Here is a 20,249-nt window from a genome sequence, read left to right on the forward strand (position 1 = left end):
AGTCCTCCCCTCCGGTCTTCATGAAATTCTCTTCTTCCGACTTTCATCGTGGATCCATAGTCACTTGATGTCAACACAGAAAAAGAGCTTCGCGTCGCTCCCTCCAGAACCAATCGGTCGGAATAAAAGCATGGGTGCGCATGAACGGATACCTCCGATCCAGCAAACTCCAGGCAAAACACTGTTACATTCGCCGGCGGAGCCTTCCGGAACTCAACCCCCCGGCCAGATCACGAGTCCAGGCCTCCGGTAGGTCCTCCTCTTCACGCAAGAGAGGCCCTAGGACCGCCGCCTTTATTCAGGTCGGACCCCCACGTCGGTGACCATCCCGGGCTGGCCAATCCAACCCTCCACCGGCGACACCATCGCCGGCTTCCATGCTCCTCCATCTCGCCGCCGGATCGCGGTGATAGATCAAGGATCCACCACCACCAACCGCAGGCTGACCTTCCCCGGCGAAGAAGAGGGCCACCTCCTCCGTCGAACCCAAGGATGCTGCCCCGGGCGCTCTCGTGTCGCGGAAGAATCCCGAGATCTCCTCCACGCACCGATGAGAGGAGGGGGGGGGGGAGGGCCTGGCCGCCGTCCACCCAGCCCCTGCCGGAGTGCTGCGGGGGAGAGCCGACGGAAGGAGGGAGACAGACCGCCACCGCCCAACCCACCCGCGTCGGCCTGTTCGCCAGGGGATAGCCGCCGGGAGGAGAGGGCCGCAGCGCACGTCGCCCATCCCATCCGATATGCGCCTGCTCCGTCATGCTTCGAGGAGGTGGGATCCGGCCGCCGTTCATCACGCGGCGACGAGGAAGGGCCCCCGCCGCCGCCACGCCCCGAGGGTCTTTGCCCCAGCGGCGCTACCGGCGGCGGCGGCGGTTAGGGTTGGGAGGGTGGGGAGGGTTGGGTGCAGGGTTGGGTACGGGGTCAGAGAGGCACCTCGTCACCCTTACTGCTACAGATAATGAGACCCGGTATATTATTAGCTATGTGACGAAAATATTCCAGCAAGATCAGTGCAGCAGAGCCAATGACACACTGACACATGGAGTCTCATGACGATAAGCCACGTGACTTTTGCGCACTCTGCAATCTTCCTGTCGAACTCTGCCTAACTGTATGCTCATGTTGTGGTGCTAACTTTGGCCCCCCCTCACCATGTGATGCTCTGTTGTTCTCATATCATGAGTTTCTACTCTTCCAAAGTTTTATAGTTTTAAATTACCATCCTAAATTTTAATCTCCACTTTAACCCCAGATACTGGTCGGTGGAATTTTAAATTAAACATACCTAAGCTTTTGTCTTGTGCTCCAAAAGCTACTGCGTCTGCATGTTTGTTTCATAGGGAAAGCTTTCTGTCGGTGCGAGAGAATCTAGTGCTTTAAAATCTACTCTAGTATCAGTGTTTGCTAGTTTTGGCGTCGAGACGGTTTCCAAAATATGTACCTGACGATTACTAGGAGTGCTTTTTCTTTTCTTGTAATCACGCGTTAACTAATCTATATTTCATCTTTGCCTAATACGGTAATTCACTGGCGCCTGATGCACGCACCTCTGTATTGTAACGGTGATGCTTACCAGTTACCACTCTACGAACATCACAATGTGCAAGAGGCTTCAGGTATGCTACTGCAGGAATCCTTCAAAAAAAAAAAAAACACATGGCATTCAGTCGACGTACGTACATTTACAATGTCACGAAATTGAAATTTACGTCCAGATTCGGCGCGCATGCCGAGAACACAGGGTCTGAATTCCGGGTACTATTCGCGACAAGATTTGACTTTTTTTTTGTTTTTCCATGTGCATGCAGAATTTGGATTAAGAAGTTCTGAAAATGGGATGTTTGATTCGAGGTCTTCATAGATGCTAACACTCCCTCCGATCCTATTTAATTGACCCATATTTAGTATAAAATTATAGTAAATTCGAGTCAATTAAAAGATATCGATCGGAGGGCGTAACTCAGAAATCCACTTCGTATGCATCTATTGTCTGAAAAACGTATTTTAAAATGTCTAAAAATTTCAAAAATATCAGGGTGTACATCTAAATATTTTATGTGTGTATATAAAGTTATGCTAAAAATGTTTTTTTTCAAGTGTAAAAATGATACTTTTCGGTGCTCCAAAAAAGCTAATACGTGATTTTTTTGTCCTTTTAAGCAGACCATAAAAATATCTTTGTTTAACGAACTTTATGTACGTACATAGAATGTCTGGATATGCACGCGGATATATTTTTGGATTTTTTAGACCTTTAATAATACATTTTCCATCAAAGTGCATCTAGAGTTATGAACCAAAACACCATGTCATACGCTACACCTATAATGCCTGCTAGTGCAGTCTCAACATGAAATCTCGTACGATATGCTACGATCAACCTGGGATTTCCTCCGCTCTGCTATGGTGTTTGGTACCCGTCGTTCACCAACCTCAACGGTATCCATTTCAGGCCGTTGTTGGTACCCAGCGTAAGAATTCCGTAGGTTCCATTCATGCCACCACAAGCCGCTGGGCTCCTCGTACGTTCTACACTACCTGAGATTTCAGCGTCGTTTTCCTTGTTCGCCTCAGCTAACCCGCTCCCCTGTCCATACGAAATTTCAGCGGCATCTTGTACGAGCTTTGGCAATATTCAGACATGATCCAACCGTACAACCAACGTAAATTCCATCTCATAAGGGTCAAATACCAACGAACGAAATCGGAGAAACAACAGTGCTGCCATAATCCCGTTCTATACATGAAGAAAGTATATACATAGCAATAGGTCCAAGATCATAGCAGTGAATGAATAAGATCTCGTATCTCCAGGGCAACAAACCCCAGATCATACGCATGCATACGTGTAGCTGTACAAAAAACTATGATCCCCAAACTCATCATCTGAACCTAAACACCACGAGGATCGAAGGAACTGAACTTTCATCAGAATGCCTCAGCCTCAAAATGGGACTAGGAAGATACTTTGATGATTGTTATCCTGCTAAAAGGTTCACAACATGACCATACGCCTGCACTTTACGAGTTCTATGAATCCATCAACCTGGGCTTGATAGTGAACTCAAGAACACGGTCCTGAAAGGGGAGATCCTCATCTCAAAGTGCCAAGGCAATGAATCACCTCTAACCCTCCACACCGAAATCAATAACTGTAACAGCAGAGGAAACAATAGGCGACTTGTGTTTCTTAGGTGCATATGGTACCTGAAGGCTGCAGCACAGTTCTATCTTAGGTTCAGTGAGCAGGGCGCTGGGCATCCAGAAGCCATTGCGTGCATTTACTCCGTATCTTCCGGAATCTCTGTAACTGATAAGATGTCGTCACGGGGATGAACCATTTCCACAACAACAGTAGCTCCGTCTCCCACTTTCCCTGCTGCAACCATGGTTGTGACTTGGATCCCGACCTGCCAGTGTCACCAGAAAAGATAATTGAAACAAGGCGCTCAAAATTGGGACAGAGAGTCGAATCTATATATCATTGAAAATCCAAAACATTACAAACAAACTAGCGGCAAGTAGGCTAGCACTGGGGTACAAAAGATAACCAGATGCAGCAGCTAGTAATAGCAGGAGGAGGCTGACTTTCCCTTGACTGCTTAACTTTTAATGAGTTTAGGTAAGGTTTGCTGCAACTACCTCCAAAAAAGCAAGTTCGGTTGTGTTTTTAAATAAGTTAAGAAAACTGATGAGCGCATGCCATCACATTTACAAGTTCACCTATTCCACACCAGGTAGGCTTTGGTGACCTTCGTCAAAAGTTAGAACCAGAAAAAATGAAGGGAGGAAAATGGGAGCAAGGCAGTATTACTGATTTTCGTCAAACTGACAAGGAACCTGGAGGTTCTAGGAATCTATGGAGAAGCAGTGAAGCAAAACTGGGGGTGTCCAGGGGAGCTGGTTCTGACCAGTGAACTTGCATTGGTGGTCTTCCAACTGAACCACACTGGACAGGGGGGTGATTCCGAGTTTCCTCAGTCAAACTGGTAGACTAGGACTAGTCCAGTTTGTAAACTAGGTGCAGGACAACTAACTCTCAGCGACTAAAGTTCTTGCTCACAATCCCAGCAAACGTAAAAATAGTACTCCTATGCAAACACTTCAACATTAAACAAAAATTCATTGGATGAAGTATGTTGACTTACATCCAACAAAAGCAAAGTTGCCATACGATCCTTCATGAACCTAAGTATCAGTGCTTTATACTTCCTCCCCTTTGGCTGTCTCCTTAAGTATTCCAGCAACCAGTAACGTAAACTGTTGCTATGGAGCCTCCTAGCTACTTTAACATGCATGGTCGCAATAAATGTCATTCCTTCTAGGTCACCAGCTGAATATGGTGGAGATTCACCTCTAAGAAACGCCTTTACCTGCAAATTTTCAATGTACAAAATTAATTAGATCATACTTATGTGGATAAAACTACAGTCCATTCATAACATATGAAAGAAATTGGAAATTCGAAAGAGCAATTAGTTCACTATTGAAGTCCTCCTCCTGTCCCTATCCACATAGTTCATATGCTTAATAGACGCATAAATACCTGATAATGTGCTAGCAGATCGACATATCTTCGAATGGGGGAGGAGAACTGTACATAACCAGGAACTCCGAGGACACCGTGTGCTACAGGTTTTCGGAAATCCATTTCTGCAGCACGAAGTACACTGATATTGGCAACGCTCCTGGCAGGCCCTTCAGGTAGATAGGCAAATGCTGACACAGCTGTACTTGACTGGGGATGCCCTCTGTATGGCAAAGGAATATTGTTGTCAGCACCAAAAGCAGCTACCGCCTCCCCGCAAAGTATCATCATCTCAGTTACAAGCTGCATTGCTGGGTTGGTTTGGTCTTCAACATATAGGTTAATGTTTGGTTCAGGATCGTCAGGATTTGCCACCTTGATACGAGGTTCTATCATAGAAGTGTCGATTGAACCCTGCAAAATTCGGAGTGTCAATGGTGTCAAGTACAAAGTGCATTTATAAAACTCAGTTGGCTAGTGTACACACATAAAACTTCAGAAAGTCCCCAAAGGTACAGACTTGTGCTAGGTGGTATAAGGAACTAATTATTTGAGAATGTAAAAGGGAGAGGGTAAAATTGCTTCTTCAACGTGAAAAATGATCGTCCAAATTGATGGAGAAGTTATTTGCAGCATATATGTACCACGGTACAGAAGTGTGAGCCTACATCAGTTACCTGCAGTCTGTTTCTTTTCTCATTCTAAGAATTAAAATGGTGATTGCACTTTCATATGCTAATAAAAATGACTAATGAAAGGATGATATATATGAAAGCTACTACTAAGAGCTGCTGCTACTCACACTTCGCACTTTGGCACACACACTCTCAACTCAAATGAAAGTGGACACAAGTAGTTTGGTGCAGCTCAAGACTGCTGCCTTTTCTTCTGTTCTTTATTTCCATATAGGGTGCCTCTTATATAGAGGTTTTTAGGTCGGTGCTACAGTGACCGACCTAGTACAGTAACCGACCTGCTAGTCTGCTACAGTGGCCGACCTAGTACAGCTAATGTCTAGATGGCGTTTTGCTGCTACAAGCAAAACCCAAACTGAACTAGTGCTGCTAGCTTAACTACTAAGCAACTCATACTTGTATACTACTAGCAACTTGATTAACAACTAAGCAACAACAAGATTATTTCCAACAATATAAACCAGCAAACATAAAAGGACTATTTAGCTCTTCTTACTTGGCTACAACGCCATTGCGCACGAATAGAAGCAGCTTCTTGAAGAATCCTTAGGTCTTCCTCTTCTTCCAGATTCATGTAGAGCAATTCAGTTGCACCCTCATACGTTAACATGTACGTAGGTTTGATTACTGAGTTCGCTATCGCATATTCTGCAATACTATGCACACACAAAATGAATGAAGAGTTGTCGACAACTTCAATAAACTATTTATAAAAGAAAGACATAATACCTCCCAAAGAAAAGGAAAAATAAGAAATAAAAGACAACTGGCTGATAAAAGACACGAAAAATTAGCAGGCAGCTACCTTCCATCTGGATGCAAAGTCACAGATACACTTACAGATCTACAATCTATACCCTGTTGCAAGCTCATAGCATTCATGGCAAGCCTCTCTGGAAACATTGGATAGGTGGCAGTTGGTAAAAATATCGAGGTTCCTCTGTGCATGGCTTCCCTGTGGGAAGAACATAATTTCTTTACGTTCAATAAGAGCAATTCTATTGATAGAAAAGCTAGAACTGCTGAGCAGGAGATGCAACAATAACCTGTCAATGATGCTCCGGGGTTGAAGAAAGCATGTTGGGTCAGCTACATGTATCCAGACTTTTATCCTACCATCAGGTAGTCTAGTTGCACTTAGTGCATCATCAAGCTGATTACCAAAAAAATTGTAGTGTTTAACGGATTTATCGGTGAGCAGCGGATTTTATATTATGCAGTCTCTTGTGGAAGATGCATGGGTAGAAATAAAGAAACATACTTCATCAGCCTCATCCACATCAATGGCATACACTCTCAAATTTGAAAGATCCTTCCGGATATGCTGAAAGTGAAATGCCAGATATATTGAGTGTATATGTATATATGAAGAGCATCAGTGGTTCAGAATTCAGGAACTAAATATACCTTATCTGAATCAGGGCAATCCGCCAGAAGCTCCTCAGCAACAGACAAGACTTCCTCACTATATGTGGTCTGAACATCGTATCTGAAAAGATCAAGGTTGACATGCACGGGGAAGTACCCAACATTTATGAGAAGCTTTAGGGCAGCTGATGAAGTCCGTGAGAACCCCAGAGCCTTGAGAATCTGTCATCACATTAACAACCATGTGCACAAGCGTCGGCACTTTGTCTCAACAAAGCATGATACTAGATTAAAAAATATTTTTTAAGTTGGAAAATGATGGTATGTGAATAGGATAGTTTACATTTCCCGCCATTCTTCTTTGTGCATCATTACATGCATCAACTGCATATGCCTGAAGGGACTCAATTTTTTGTTTCACTTTCTCTTCCATCAACCATGAATTTTTAGAAGGCTTAGAGTCTAGAGGCAATGCTTTGGCAGACTTGAGTAGGTCAACAAATTCTTCTAGTTCCTTATCGGCAGCCTCTTTAGAAAGCTTCCTTCGTATAAGTTCATCCACCTACTACCAGATGATAAACATAAGTCTACCAATCAATACAACAATGCCAAAACCAAATTGCAGAAAGTTAAGCAACTACAGAAATTTATGGGAACATGCACTTGATAAAATACATCAAATCAAATATTTCTCTGCCAAAATATGTCAGATTAGCAAATGGAAGTCCACAAAACATCTAATCGTGCAAATCAGAGGGAAAATATAAGCAAAATCAGCACAGAGAGATAAACATAACACGTTAATTTGTACGGACTGCTGCCGTGCAAAAACAGAGTAACACAACAGGCTCAATAGTGCAAAATGAACAGGTAGGATTAGAAAGAGGGAACTAAATTTCCATGGAATTGGAAGCATTAATCAGTCCAGGCTTTGCTGTCTATAGGACGTATATGATCTCAGGTTTTATCAAAATGCATTTTTGCAACATTAATGAGGTCACCAACTTATTCAGGGCTCCTTTGATTTATAGGATAGGAAAAACATAGGACTAGGAAATACATTGGATTAGGATGTCATGTCTAGTTGAATCCTGTAGGAAGATGAGTTCTCTTTGATTGTGCCAAAGGAATTTTTCATGAGGTGTGACCTCATGTTTTTTTCCTATAGGATTTTCACTACAAGATTCCTATAGGATATGTTCCTATGAATCAAACACCTAGTGTAGGAAAAAATCCTATAGGATCTAAATCCGACATAATTCCTACACAAATCCTATGAATCATCAAACACATATATTTAGAAAATTTACCTGAGCAGACGGTCGAGGCTGATATGTGGACGAACCTCTGTTGTCCACTTTCACAAAATAGACAATATCCCGTGATAACAAGAAGTGTGCACAGTAGCTTTCCAAAGACTCCTTGCTACCATATACTATCTGAGAAAAATCACAAGAATCAGATTTGTATACAGAAAGACACAGGATAACAGATCTTATGAACCCCTTACATCTGCAAACTCCTCAACTGTTACTGATTTGTCCTTCTCAGAAAGCTCCATCCAGGCACATTCCAAAATAGTAGGATCCTGTACCAAACCATATGATAAGAGGTAAGTCAAGATGCATATTATACATAGTACTCTCGCGGCTAATGCAACATTTCTCACCAAAAGGTCTTGCGCTTTCTCCAGAAATTCAGCTATTCTTGAGCAATCGAAATCTATGGTACCAGGTACGACATATGTAACCTGCTGGGGCTTTATAGACGACAGGATACCATTCTGTACAAAAGTAACAACCAAGTCAGGAGAGAATCGAAAATGCCTCTCTATCAGTGAAAAAAGTGCGCATATGCCCTCGGAAATAAATCAACAGGACAGACTATAGTTAGTTAGTGACCCTCCCTTTTTCATACCTGGTCAGTCACTACCCAGTTTTTCTTGCCATCGGGCCTTTCTACAACTGCGAGCAAGGATCTCTCGGAATCTTTGACAAATTCAAGCAGCAAACCTTTTCGTAATGTTTTCTTGTCTATCTTACTGTCCGACAGTTCCTTTGTGCCCTGCAACCCTATCCTGAAAAGGAAATAAGAATCCAAACTGTAAGGTTCATTACTGTCAAATTTAAAAACCAGCATATAATAATGATGGACACAAGTTGTTACAAATTATAATCATGCTTGATTAACTCCAACAAGCAGAACATCAGGAGGGAGCCAACCCAACACAATAAGCATACGTAACCTCTGCCTCTCTTAAAGGACTGCGCAAGACTATCCAAATCTCAACAGTATGTGTAAGTAAGCAATTAACTGTCATTGATAAATTAAAAGGTGCCGCAATCTTCAGAACTCATGACACGAAAATGAAAGGAAGGAAAAGGATACCTCCACATTGCTGTGTGAATGTAACTGAAATCCTTATACATTTCGAAAAGGTAGCGCCACAGCCCATCCCAGATAAAATGGTTTTCAACAAATTAACTGTCATTGATAAATTAAAAGGCGCTGCAATCTTCATAGCCCATGACACAAAAATAATGCCGAATCGAAAAGGAAAGGAAAAAAAAGGAAACCTCCACATTGCTCTATGTGAATATAACTGAAGTCCTTATACATTTCGAAAAACCAGCGTGACAGTCCATCCCCACACGAAATGGTTTTCGAGACTATGACGTTAACAGTCTGATGCTCCACGACTATACATATCTCTTTAAGTACCGCGGAACGAATTGCGTAGAGATTATGTATCTAAAATAATCGCCGCAAACCCTATCATCGCGCGCCCAAGCTATCGCTCAGACGACAGCTGAATCCTGATCCTGGGATTGGGGCCTAATAATTAATTCTAACCCTGGTTCTCTGTTCCATTTGCTACAAGCAGCAGACAGCAGAGCGCAGGACGCAGGACCTAGACCGGGAAGGGGGCGCGCATTACCTTGCCGAGACCCGCACGGGCCTCCGGGACCGGAGCTCCTGGAGGACGGAGTCGACGAGGCGGCCCCGGCAGGCGGCGGTGCCGCTGAAAGCGAAGCGCCTGGCGGGGGCGGGAGCGGGAGCGGGGCGGGCGGCGCGGCCGAGGGGACGGAGGCGGAAGAAGGCCACCGCCGCCGTGGAGCACCCGCTCGCCGCCCGCGCCGCCATGGGCGACGGCCTCATCATCGGCTCGCCGGAGAGGGGTGGTGGGGTTTTGGCGATAAGAGGCTCGCCGCGCTCCGCAGTCCGCAGGACGAGTGGAACAAGGAAGACGAGGCTGCCGCTGCCGCGTGCTGATGTGGTGGGCTGGGCCCGTGTTGCTGAACTGTATGGGCCGTGCATCATTCTGGATTCGGCCCACACGCATGTGGTCCAGCCCACCAGAGCATTCTGTTGGGGGGGCGAAGGGTGATAAAGTGGTTAAGCTCCAATTTGTACTACTATAAAAGTAGTAAGCACTGGTTTCACATGATCCGTCGTAGTCTAGGTGGTTAGGATACTCGGCTCTCACCCGAGAGACCCGGGTTCAAGTCCCGGCGACGGAATTTTGATTTTTACATTTTATGTCATCTTTTGCTTTTTTTTTGCCTTCTAAAAGTTCCTTACATCTCCACGGATGATTGCCACCTATGAAATGCCAACACTCAATTCACACTAGATTGTCCAGCCGGTGATGGAAACTGGAAGTGTATTTTTCAGCAGTAGAGGAGACACTCTCTTGCCATTGGCTTAGTCATGCTCTAACACATGCACTCATGTAATTGTAACCATAAAGAATAGCTACCAAAATTCTTGTATAAAAACATTAACCTTTTTATAGACCGTTCGTATAAAAAAAAGTCACGGGGACATCCAGTCTAGCCACACAAGAAAAACGGGCCTATAAACATAAATTTTAATAGAGTGACTCACTTGATAAACGAGGTATGCACTGACGGTCATAGGATAGGATGGTTGTCCCAAAATGCGCATGATTCTTGGTTCTCGGAATTATGAGCTCTTCAATCATGCAATGATAGGAAAACAAGTTTTCATAATTTTGAGCTCTTCAATGATGCAATGCTAGGAAAACAAGCTTGGTGTCTCCTCGTAAATCCAGACATAGCAGGATGTCCAAAAAGTGCATCAAGGACTTGGAAAACAAATTATTTGTGGTTGTGATGTGCTGTATCCTGGAATGATTCAGATGCATTGGAAATGGTGAGACTACATCTATTTGGAATGATAGATGGATTCCCGTTATGCCATCTCACAAACCTACTGGACGTCCATGTGATGATCATGACACACCTATGATAATTTCAGACTTAATAGATGGAATGGGTAATTGGGATGGTGATATTAAAAAAAATGTATGTTTTCTCTTGATGTTGATGCAATCGTTTATATTCCCAAACCAATATTTAAATTTAATGATATTTGGTCCTGACTAGAGGAGAAGACAGGGATTTACTCGGTCAGATCCTCATATAGAATGCTTAGGAAATCGAACCTAGGTTCGAACGCTGGTTGTATCAATACTTGAGGAGGAGTTAAGAATAAATTGTGAAAGCTAGCTGTTGTCCCCAGGATAAGGATCTCTTGATGGTGGTTAGTGAAAGATTCTTAACATGCTATAGTGAATTGGTGAGAAGACATGTGATGAACTCTAAATCTTGTAAATTGGATGAGTCTCTGTTTCATGCTATGGTTGACTTTCAGCATGGTAAGCTCATTTGGCTAACTCAGGAAGATCAGCAAGGTATTAATCTTCCTATCTTACATCCTCGGAGTTGGGCATAAGATTTTACAGGATGGTCGCATCTCTAATGACACAAAAGCTATCTGTACTACATCTCGACTAACATAAGTACGTTTGTTCAGGACGAAGAAAAGTTCCACCTGGTATGATATCAGTCAAACCGTGTAAAATTTGACCAGTTTTTCACAAAGAATTAAATCGAAAATTCAAAATAAATATCATTATATAACTTTATGAAATATATTTTTATATGATATCCATAAAACATCATATTTTTTTATAATTATTTCCAAAAATTCGGTCAAACTTTAGTTGGTTTGATTTTCTTAAAATATAAGGCTTAATCATTGGAACGAAGGAAGTATTTAATTACTCCCTCCGATCCATATTAGCCGGTACTAATATAAGTGTATCTAGACATATATTAATTCTAAGTACATCGGTACTGGTGCCAAGTAATATTTTTTTGAAGGTTAGTGGCAAATAATATGAACCGGAGGGAGTAAATAAAGTGAATATTACATGTAAAAAAAAAAGGAGTAAAGAAAAGATTCTCTCGCATCCGCTGTTCCGTTCCTCCACGCAGCAAACCGTGTTGAGAGATTGTTGTTGAATAACAAACACGAGTAACAAAGTATACTCTAGGAAAAAACGAAGTGGATATTGTTACAGGTAATAATAATAAAACAAATAAAGAAGAGATTCTCTCGCATCTGCTGCCGTTTCTCCACTCCACGCAGCCGGGAAAACCCAAACCGTCCATTCCGCACGGCATCTGGGCCCACCGGCCCCACTGCCAGACTAACGCCCGTATATATCTGTGGTTCAGAAGTTGACCACCCACCTTCACCTTCCTCCCATCCGTCCCACCCCACCGCACCGCAGGACTGGACGCGCGCGGAGGGTGAAGAGATTCGATTCCTCCGTCGATCCGCGCCCGCCGGAGCTCCTCCCGCCGCCGTCCGTCTCTGCGGTAACTCCGACCCCTTCGCTCCGATCTCGTCTCAGTCCATCCTGTTTCCGCCGATCGCGGATCGATCTGGACGGGAATTCCACCGACGATCGGCCCTTTCGAGTGCGACGGGTCTCGATTAGATTAATCCCACTTTTTTCTACCGATCCACTCGCGTCTAGCTCAACCTATCTATACGCGTCCGTCCATCCATGTGAAGTTAAAAATGGCGCACGCACATATTTTTTTTTTTGTTTTTCTTGTAAGGGGACACTGGACAGCTGCTAATTCATTCATCGTTGCTTTGCAATTTCATTAACACGACGTTCCCTCTTGCGTTCCGTTGTTGCCGCCAGGCTGTCGTGATCTTTGCTCATGTTCAGCTGTTATTTTTAGCAATTTAGTTACTTACCGATGATTTTGTCTCGTCTGACTGCGACGTGTGCTTGTTTATGCAGGAGCGATGGGCTTCACTTCGGCTCAACGGATCGCTCTCACCGTCTCCCTGTTTGGCGTCCTCGCGTTTCTGCTCGGCGTCATCGCGGAGAACAAAAAGGTTGCCTTCCTTTTCTGTTACATAAGCACTTGCCAGTCATACATTTTGTTGTGAACCCCTGAAGGGTACGGAATTTGGTACTTGCTCGGAATATATTTTTCACCAAATCATTGAGGAACCTCCTTGCAATAAGAACACTGTCCTCCCTCGTCCAAACCATGCCGGGTTTACTACTTTACTTTACTTGAATTGTCTATCAGGCTCACAATCAAATCAGTTGCAGAAAGCTCATCTATGGATCTCCCTGAATACTGAACTTAATGCGGATTTTCCTTTATCGTGCATGCAGCCTCCTTATGGGACACCTATCAAGGGAAAGGATGTCGTCATCTGCAAGTTCCCGAGCGACCCGACGATTGCAATGGGAAGCGTGTCCATTGTGGCGCTCGTGTTAGCTGCTGTCATCGGGCACGTCTCCATCTTTTTCCCGTACAAGGGCAAGTCGGTTCCTCGTGGAGCATTATTCCAGAGCACCAGCCTGTCGGTGTTCTTTGTCATTGCCGAGTAAGTTCCCTTCGGCTCTGCAGCTAAGAATTTCCATGCTCACTAGAAGCAATAATATCTAAGATAAATCTAGCCAGAGAGCCCTGCCTTTGATGAAGATTGGCTGTGCATTGTCAGTCACTTTTGATAGACCCTGAATTATTTTGATGTTGTACAGTTCCATAGGTAAATGCTGAACAGTACAGACACTCTTGTTCAATTCAATGGAATGCCCCCTAGGTGATATATTGGCCCTTGATGTTCAAGGGTTTAATTTTGGTTGGGAGTATTTGATATGAAAGCTGTTACATTTCCTGTTAGCATTTTTCTTGAATCATTACATTTTATGCATAGTACCGCTGTCTCCTGCACTTAGTATCTACTCGTGGTAACCATGTTACACATTATTCATTCTACTAACTGTTCATGTGAAATCAGGCTGGTGTCAGCTCTAGCTTTTGCGATGCTGCTCTGGGCAACGATCACGGAGAGTCACCATCGCACCAGCAACATCCACCATGACATGGACACCCAGTGCCCTACCGCAAAGACTGGCCTTTTTGGAGGTGCCGCTTTCCTGGCCCTTGACGCTGCTCTGTTCTGGCTTGTTTGCCAGATGCTGGCCCTCAATGCAAGGGCTGACTATCTGGACGAGGACGACGACAAGGGCGAATATGGCCAGGTTTATGCTGAGGATGGTGATGGCTCCAAGGTCTGAGTCATTGATCTGCAGGGTTTCATAATTAGCATCGCTTAGATATATCTTAGTTTACATTATGTCTTCGACAAAGTCGGTTTAGCTCTCCAAAAATTGTAGATATGAAGTGCCATTTCCATAGTCGTATATAAGGTTATTTGCTCGTTCCAGTTTCAAACTGAACTATAAACTGCGCCCCAGTTTGTCTTCTTTTATTCAAAGTCGAAGAATCATGTTCTCCGTAGAATGTTTGATTGCTCCATATTTTATGTTCTGTTGTTATGTGATTGTAATTCTGGAAGGTCGTCATTGAATTCTGGATTTATGTGCTGCGATTTGGAACCAACAGGATTACATTACATTGTATGTACATGAGTGACTGTACATTTGAGGAAATGTAGGAAATAATTACATTTGACAGCATGTTTCTACAAGTGAGGTTTGATCGGCAGGAGAATGGAAGAATGAAATGGTACTTACATGGACACTCCAGGCTTAACATTGCTAAGTTACAAACATGATGAACATACCATAATGTTTATGATAAGCTAAATGTTCTGTTATCATAACCAACAACCATGGCAAAAATTGTTCTAACAAAACTTATCACAAGTAGTGTATACTTATTTGTCTTTGGTTTTGCTGTCAGCCGTTGGCCCGTGGCCTGTTGCTGACTTAACATTCCAAAACCTTCTGTGGAACTTGTAGGTTTTTTCTTGGGCGGGTAATAGAACTTGTAGGTTTTGTATCAGGCATCTATGTCTGATCATCAATCTTGGTCACAGGCTGAATTGCCCTCAACTCCATAAACGAATGGAGGCTCTTGCCTGCATGGTTGTGTTATGCAAACTGCGAACGAATGGAGGCTGTTGCTGCTGCTTTCTATCCTCCAGTCACGGTTAACTTGATTGACCTATATTGGCACCAAGAGAGAGGGACGGCTTAGATGTATGTGTGCAGTGCCGTCATATGCAAGAAGAATTTTCACATGGAAGAAACCAAGACATACAAATATGTTCCATGTGCATAGTCATACTAATGTTGAACAGCACAAATATCATAACATGATCTTTGGGTTCTGTTTTGTCACAACTCATGACATGACCATTCAACCATTTAAGAATGAAATACAGTACTCCCTCCGATCCATAATAGTGTCATGTAGTGTCTTACTATACGTGTCATGACAGTCTTACTATACGTGTCATGACACTATTATGGATCGGAGGGAGTACTGGATTTGGATGCTATCATGACCAGAATCAGTCCGATCTGAACATACTTGAAATTCGAAAAGCAAAGCGTGGAAAGCATACCAGCAAAGGATAAGCTGTAGTAGACGGTGTGGTTCTTGCTTACAATGGAGGGATGCTTAAAATAACGTAAAAAAAACAAAGGGATGCTTATAGTAAGTTCTGGAATTTGCAGTAACAGTAACTTCAACCAGAATGGTTATGATGAATTAGTGGGTGTGTAAATTAGCAGGTTGCTTGCTCCTAAATTACCAGTTGTAGAATGGTAGCATGTGGATGGCTCAAAGTAGTTAAGTGACAAGTACGCTGTAAGTATAAGTGTAATGTACGCCAACCATGCACAAAGCCTTGAGATTCCGATATGAGGCCAAATCCATTCAAGGCGCTTCCTTCTTCTGCCAATTGTTGGCACTTGCAGTTGCAACCTCGTGTATTCTTTCTCTAAGTTTAAATACAATCTAGAAGGAAATATTTAAACTACAAGCAAAGTATAAGTTAAACATACATAGATGGCTTATAACATGTGTTGTTAGGTTAAAGGTTCTTTGAAGTAGTAACATAAACATTCTTTACTCTTTAGTGAGAAAAGGGCGAGTTTTTCTAGGTTGTAAATAGAATCTGTATGTTGTAGTATGACTATCCATGAAAGAATACAGCAAGCTTAGTTCATTAATTTTACCTTCTCCCCAGCATGCTGGCTATTTGTCACGTTCCTCAGTTGATGCTTTTCTTAGACTCAATATTACTCCGCCACTAAGACATGTGGTAACAATAGCAAGAGAAGCTTCTGTTGGTATGTGATAACCTGCCATAAATCAGCATAATCAGGGCAGTCTGCTAATGGAAACACTAGATCAAAGTGTGGAACCCAATGAATACAACAACTAGCTAATGTGCTTTCTGATTGCTCACCACAAAAGTCAAAGATCATCTTTGTCCCTATGAAGCCCAAAACGATACCAACAGCAGGCTGGAAAGCACATTGCCAACAGCAATCAGTGGCAGAAAAATAATAGACAAATATATGGATATGTTCACCCATTGACCATTCAAGAACCATGGTACCCTATACATGCGCAAGGGATTAAGGAAATTGGAAGCGATAAGGCAACCACCACAAGTTATCACTACTATGGACCAAATCTCAGTGACAATTTCTGAATTTTGTTCTTTTAATAGTAAAACTGTAAAATAATAAGAATGCATAGCTAGCTGAATAAAGTATTAAAAATGCAAATAATTCAAGAAACATTAAAAGAGCAAGGATATTTACCTGCAGATACTCCAACTCAGACATGCTCTCAGAAATGAGTACATAGAGTGACCTCAAACCTACAAGGTAATTGTTCTGTCACATTATTACAGTAACACTTCATAGTGAATTAAAAATGCACAAATTTGTATTCTACACAAACATTCTACATCAAGATCTAATGTTATCCAAGGTGCTGTTTCATGCATCACTTATCTTCACTGTATAGTAGGTGCGATTACCAAATGTCCAGTTGCATGATAAGAGATGATGAAATTACTCAGCCATACTTATTACATTGGGTACTTGTAAGTGGTAACTATAAAACAATCATGAACCCAAAGATTTCTACAAATTTAGGATTGATATTACTAGTAGGCGATGTGTGGCTGAACTAACAGAAATAGAATTCAGAGGTGATCAGATATACTTTGAGCTATTAACTTTCATACATAGACAACAAAATTTGATGTAACAGGCAACTTGAACATCATGAATAAAGAGCTCTGAGAAAGAATGAAAGAATAGAGTGCAGGTTGGAGTAAAAAAAATATGTAGGCCACAAAAAACCTCAGGAGGAGGATTAGTTTTGAAACACACAAATCAGATGTTGACAGTGTAATCCATCAGTAGTGATGAAAGAGTTTTGTCACAAGAATAGTCCATTTGTTTATTAAAAAAAGCAGTGTATGGTGTGTTCATAGGGACAGAAAGAAGGTTTACCAGAAATAGCAAAAATATTTGATGACAATATTATCAATGGATCTCTTGTTACACCAAAGACTGCTGGTATTGAGTCGACCTACAATTTAAAGATGTTAATCCCCATGCTCGAGGTCGCAAAATGGAAAGGGAAACTTCACACAGGAAGTATAGAGAACGGACTTACAGCAAAAGCAATATCACTTAGCTCGATCACTGCCAGAGTCAAGAGTAATGGTGTGGCCTGCAGACCCAAACAAAGAATGCAATGTTCAGGAACAGATAGCTCTTTACGAGGTTGAAGTACTGTCTTGAGATAGTCCAATCAAACACAAAGCACTGCTGTTGTGGTTATAAGCTTCTGTGCATGCAGCACTAGTAAACTAGTCAAACATTTACGTGGAATTGGTAAAATTTGCAGGTTCCAGCACATGCACATATCAATTCAATAACTAATAAGTAATCATGCAATAGCTAGTGTGATAAATGATCCTGCTTAATTTGAACACCACTTACTTTCAGTAAACCATCTTGCTTTGTCAAAAACCGGTCACCATCATAATAATCTGATAAGAGCAACAGAAGAACGAGTTCAACATGCATGCCAACGAGTGATTACTAATTCCCAGAAATAAGCAGTTTGGTTTCAAAGAAATGTTTCAAAATTTTAGCAAGGATCTGGTCATTGTGGGCTTGTGGCTATGATGTGGAACGGAAAGTGAACCATGCTGATATCCTAAATAATAAAAAGAATTAAAGGAGTTGTTTACCAGTGACAGGAATGAATTTTTGGCATGTTTTCACAATGAAGTTATCAGACAGATCAGATTCTTCATCTCCTCCAGCAAATAGCTGTCATAAGAATATGACTATTACATGTACATGCATTGCATATATTAATATAGTGAAAGTAATTAACAAATATCATACTCCCCACATATTAAATTGGATCTACGACAGCTTACTAACTCATGGAAAACTAGGTCTAATTGTTATGATATACTGGAACAAAAAGACCAAATATAAAATCGGAAAAAGAACAAACCATTATGCCATTAGCTTCTATATGATGGAAGAGTTATGCTGAATAAGTGAATGGTAATGTAGTACTGGTACATGCAACTAAATTGGCTGAATATATTGTCAAAGACATATATGAGGCTTGCTTTTGCTCAAAGGAAACTTTCAGTGGAAAAGAGGAAGTAGACCTTTTTTTAAGTGCTAGCAAGAACCTATCATTTTGATGAAGCAAGTTTCCAATGTATAAAAGCAAAAGTAACTATGTACATGAAAGGAAAATAAAATATGAAAAGCATGATCCCCCTTTTTTTTACCACAAAGAGGAACATTTTACCTTGTAAGAAGAGAATAGCAGGATCAAAGCAAAAAATAAGTTCACCGCTTCAAAACTCTACAGAACATGAGGAATTTATAGGAGTTGTTATGATTGGATAAAACAGAAAAAAATAACAGTAACATGGGGCAACAGCTTACCTGAATGGTTGCTACTCCTAGGATGATCAACGCTGCACGGAAGATCACTGCCCCAGCAATACCATAAGAAAGCACCCGATTCTAGTTTCCAATGTGACAGAAAAAAGTGAGCAGGAAATCACAAAGTATATTTGTACTCTATCTATCACATAAGCTATTAACTGTACCTGGTTCTCCTGGGGCACTTTAAAATACTTGAAGACCAGGATAAAAACAAAGAGATTGTCCACCGACAAACTCTGTTCCAACAAATAGCTGGTACATAGCAGAACCTGATTACACTGTTATACCTCAAATGTAGAAGACATGAAAAGAACTGAAGGCTAATATTAAATTACGAAGCAAAGCTTTTCTAAGAAATCAAGTAAAGATATTGAAATTCGCACTAAGCAAACTAACTTGCACAAACCAAAGAATGAGCTTAAGCACCCATGCATGGTTATTTTCACTACCTTCCTATTCGTCAGAAAAACATTTTCCTATGTGACTATGCCTAGACAGAGTTGTGCAATTATCCAAGCATCTAAAGCCAACATGCAATATCCACTGATTTTCTCGAATGGGCTCTTATATGGTCCGAGAATTCTAATGCGGAAAGGAGCCACACCTCCAACAGTTCTGTAAAACAGCCTGAATGTTAAAGATTAGTCGAGATGCGTAACACACACCCTGCAAAATACTCCGATGCCTTCTCAACGCCGTCCTTCAAGGCGATGCTAACGCCGAATAGCACTGCAGCGATGACCTGCAACATGACAGCGTTCGAACTCACTACCTCAGCAGAAGCAAATGGTCTACTATCTATATCACCAAATCAATTTCGCCACATCTTTATGTGGGCAGGTACTCACCACCAGTGCAACTCTTCTAATGGCCGAGTCTTTTGGGGTAATGCTGGATTCTGGCGCGGGCTTCAGGCTGCCGTCGTCGACTTCTGCGCGCGGAGTGGAGTTCTTCGTCGCCATCTCTGCAACATGTATCAAGAAGAATGCTTATAAGCTCACATCAGATATGATCAGTTCTTCAGTGGATAGCGCTGGACCGCTGGTCATTGTACAAACAAGGGATTCGTGTTCAGGAATCATCATAAAATTTCTACTCTGAAAAAAAATCGTATGCTCTACGAGTTCTCGAGCAATTATAGGCTCAGAGGTTTCAGATTCCAGCCACAAGCTGTTAACTAAGCGCGGAGCGGAGGACGCTTGGAGCTAGCAGTCTAGCAGAGTGGGGCACAGCTTACCGGAGCTGACGGAGAGACCGTCCTCCTGGTCGGCCTCCGTGGCGCGCCTGCGCCGCTTCTTCGCCACCTTCTTCCCGCCGTCGCTCCGACGCGACGCGGCGACCACCGTGAGGACCGCGAGAGGCCGCCCCGTAGACGGACGAAGCGGAGGCACGTGGCCGCGCCGTAGCCATGGGGCGGAAATCCGCGGAGGGGGCCGCGCGGTGACGGCGGCGGCGACCATGGCGGCCATCGCCGGCGACGAGAGGCGGGGATTGTGCAGTGTTCGGTCTCGCGCCTCAGCCACAGCGGGTGGGAGAGCGAGCCGAGCCGAGG

The 20,249-nt window shown here is 42.7% G+C and overlaps 3 protein-coding genes and 1 non-coding gene across 4 annotated transcripts; 2 read left to right on the forward strand and 2 right to left on the reverse strand.

Annotated features, from left to right (window-relative positions):
• Window positions 1–2,707: 2,707 nt before the first annotated feature.
• Window positions 2,708–9,804, reverse strand: LOC127343771 (ribonuclease II, chloroplastic/mitochondrial). The gene is made up of 14 exons (XM_051369961.2): window positions 9,527–9,804; window positions 8,506–8,665; window positions 8,258–8,371; window positions 8,099–8,176; window positions 7,899–8,027; window positions 6,932–7,150; window positions 6,628–6,810; window positions 6,482–6,544; window positions 6,267–6,373; window positions 6,026–6,175; window positions 5,717–5,876; window positions 4,544–4,939; window positions 4,146–4,370; window positions 2,708–3,407 (listed from the first exon to the last, which is right to left on the reverse strand). Exons 1-14 carry the CDS (start codon window positions 9,748–9,750, stop codon window positions 3,279–3,281), a joined length of 2,337 nt encoding a protein of 778 aa, XP_051225921.1. The 5' UTR covers window positions 9,751–9,804; the 3' UTR covers window positions 2,708–3,278.
• Window positions 9,805–10,036: 232 nt separating this feature from the next.
• TRNAE-CUC (transfer RNA glutamic acid (anticodon CUC)) lies at window positions 10,037–10,109 on the forward strand. The gene has a single exon. It is a non-coding gene; the product is annotated as a tRNA-Glu (tRNA).
• A 2,144-nt stretch (window positions 10,110–12,253) lies between these two features.
• LOC127343798 (uncharacterized) lies at window positions 12,254–14,240 on the forward strand. The gene is made up of 4 exons (XM_051369998.2): window positions 12,254–12,278; window positions 12,716–12,813; window positions 13,103–13,317; window positions 13,735–14,240. The coding sequence occupies exons 2-4, from the start codon at window positions 12,721–12,723 to the stop codon at window positions 14,012–14,014; spliced, it is 588 nt and encodes a 195-aa protein (XP_051225958.1). The 5' UTR covers window positions 12,254–12,278; window positions 12,716–12,720; the 3' UTR covers window positions 14,015–14,240.
• A 139-nt stretch (window positions 14,241–14,379) lies between these two features.
• Window positions 14,380–20,234, reverse strand: LOC127328961 (thylakoid membrane protein TERC, chloroplastic). Its single transcript, XM_051355519.2, has 14 exons — window positions 19,935–20,234; window positions 19,546–19,661; window positions 19,363–19,439; window positions 18,862–18,949; window positions 18,695–18,775; window positions 18,555–18,611; window positions 17,971–18,052; window positions 17,717–17,766; window positions 17,388–17,444; window positions 17,222–17,300; window positions 16,520–16,578; window positions 16,159–16,216; window positions 15,926–16,051; window positions 14,380–14,906 (listed from the first exon to the last, which is right to left on the reverse strand). Exons 1-13 carry the CDS (start codon window positions 20,164–20,166, stop codon window positions 15,945–15,947), a joined length of 1,143 nt encoding a protein of 380 aa, XP_051211479.2. The 5' UTR covers window positions 20,167–20,234; the 3' UTR covers window positions 14,380–14,906; window positions 15,926–15,944.
• Between the last annotated feature and the right edge of the window lie 15 nt (window positions 20,235–20,249).

This window comes from Lolium perenne, chromosome 1, assembly GCF_019359855.2.
Source record: "Lolium perenne isolate Kyuss_39 chromosome 1, Kyuss_2.0, whole genome shotgun sequence".
Lineage (NCBI taxonomy): Eukaryota > Viridiplantae > Streptophyta > Magnoliopsida > Poales > Poaceae > Lolium > Lolium perenne.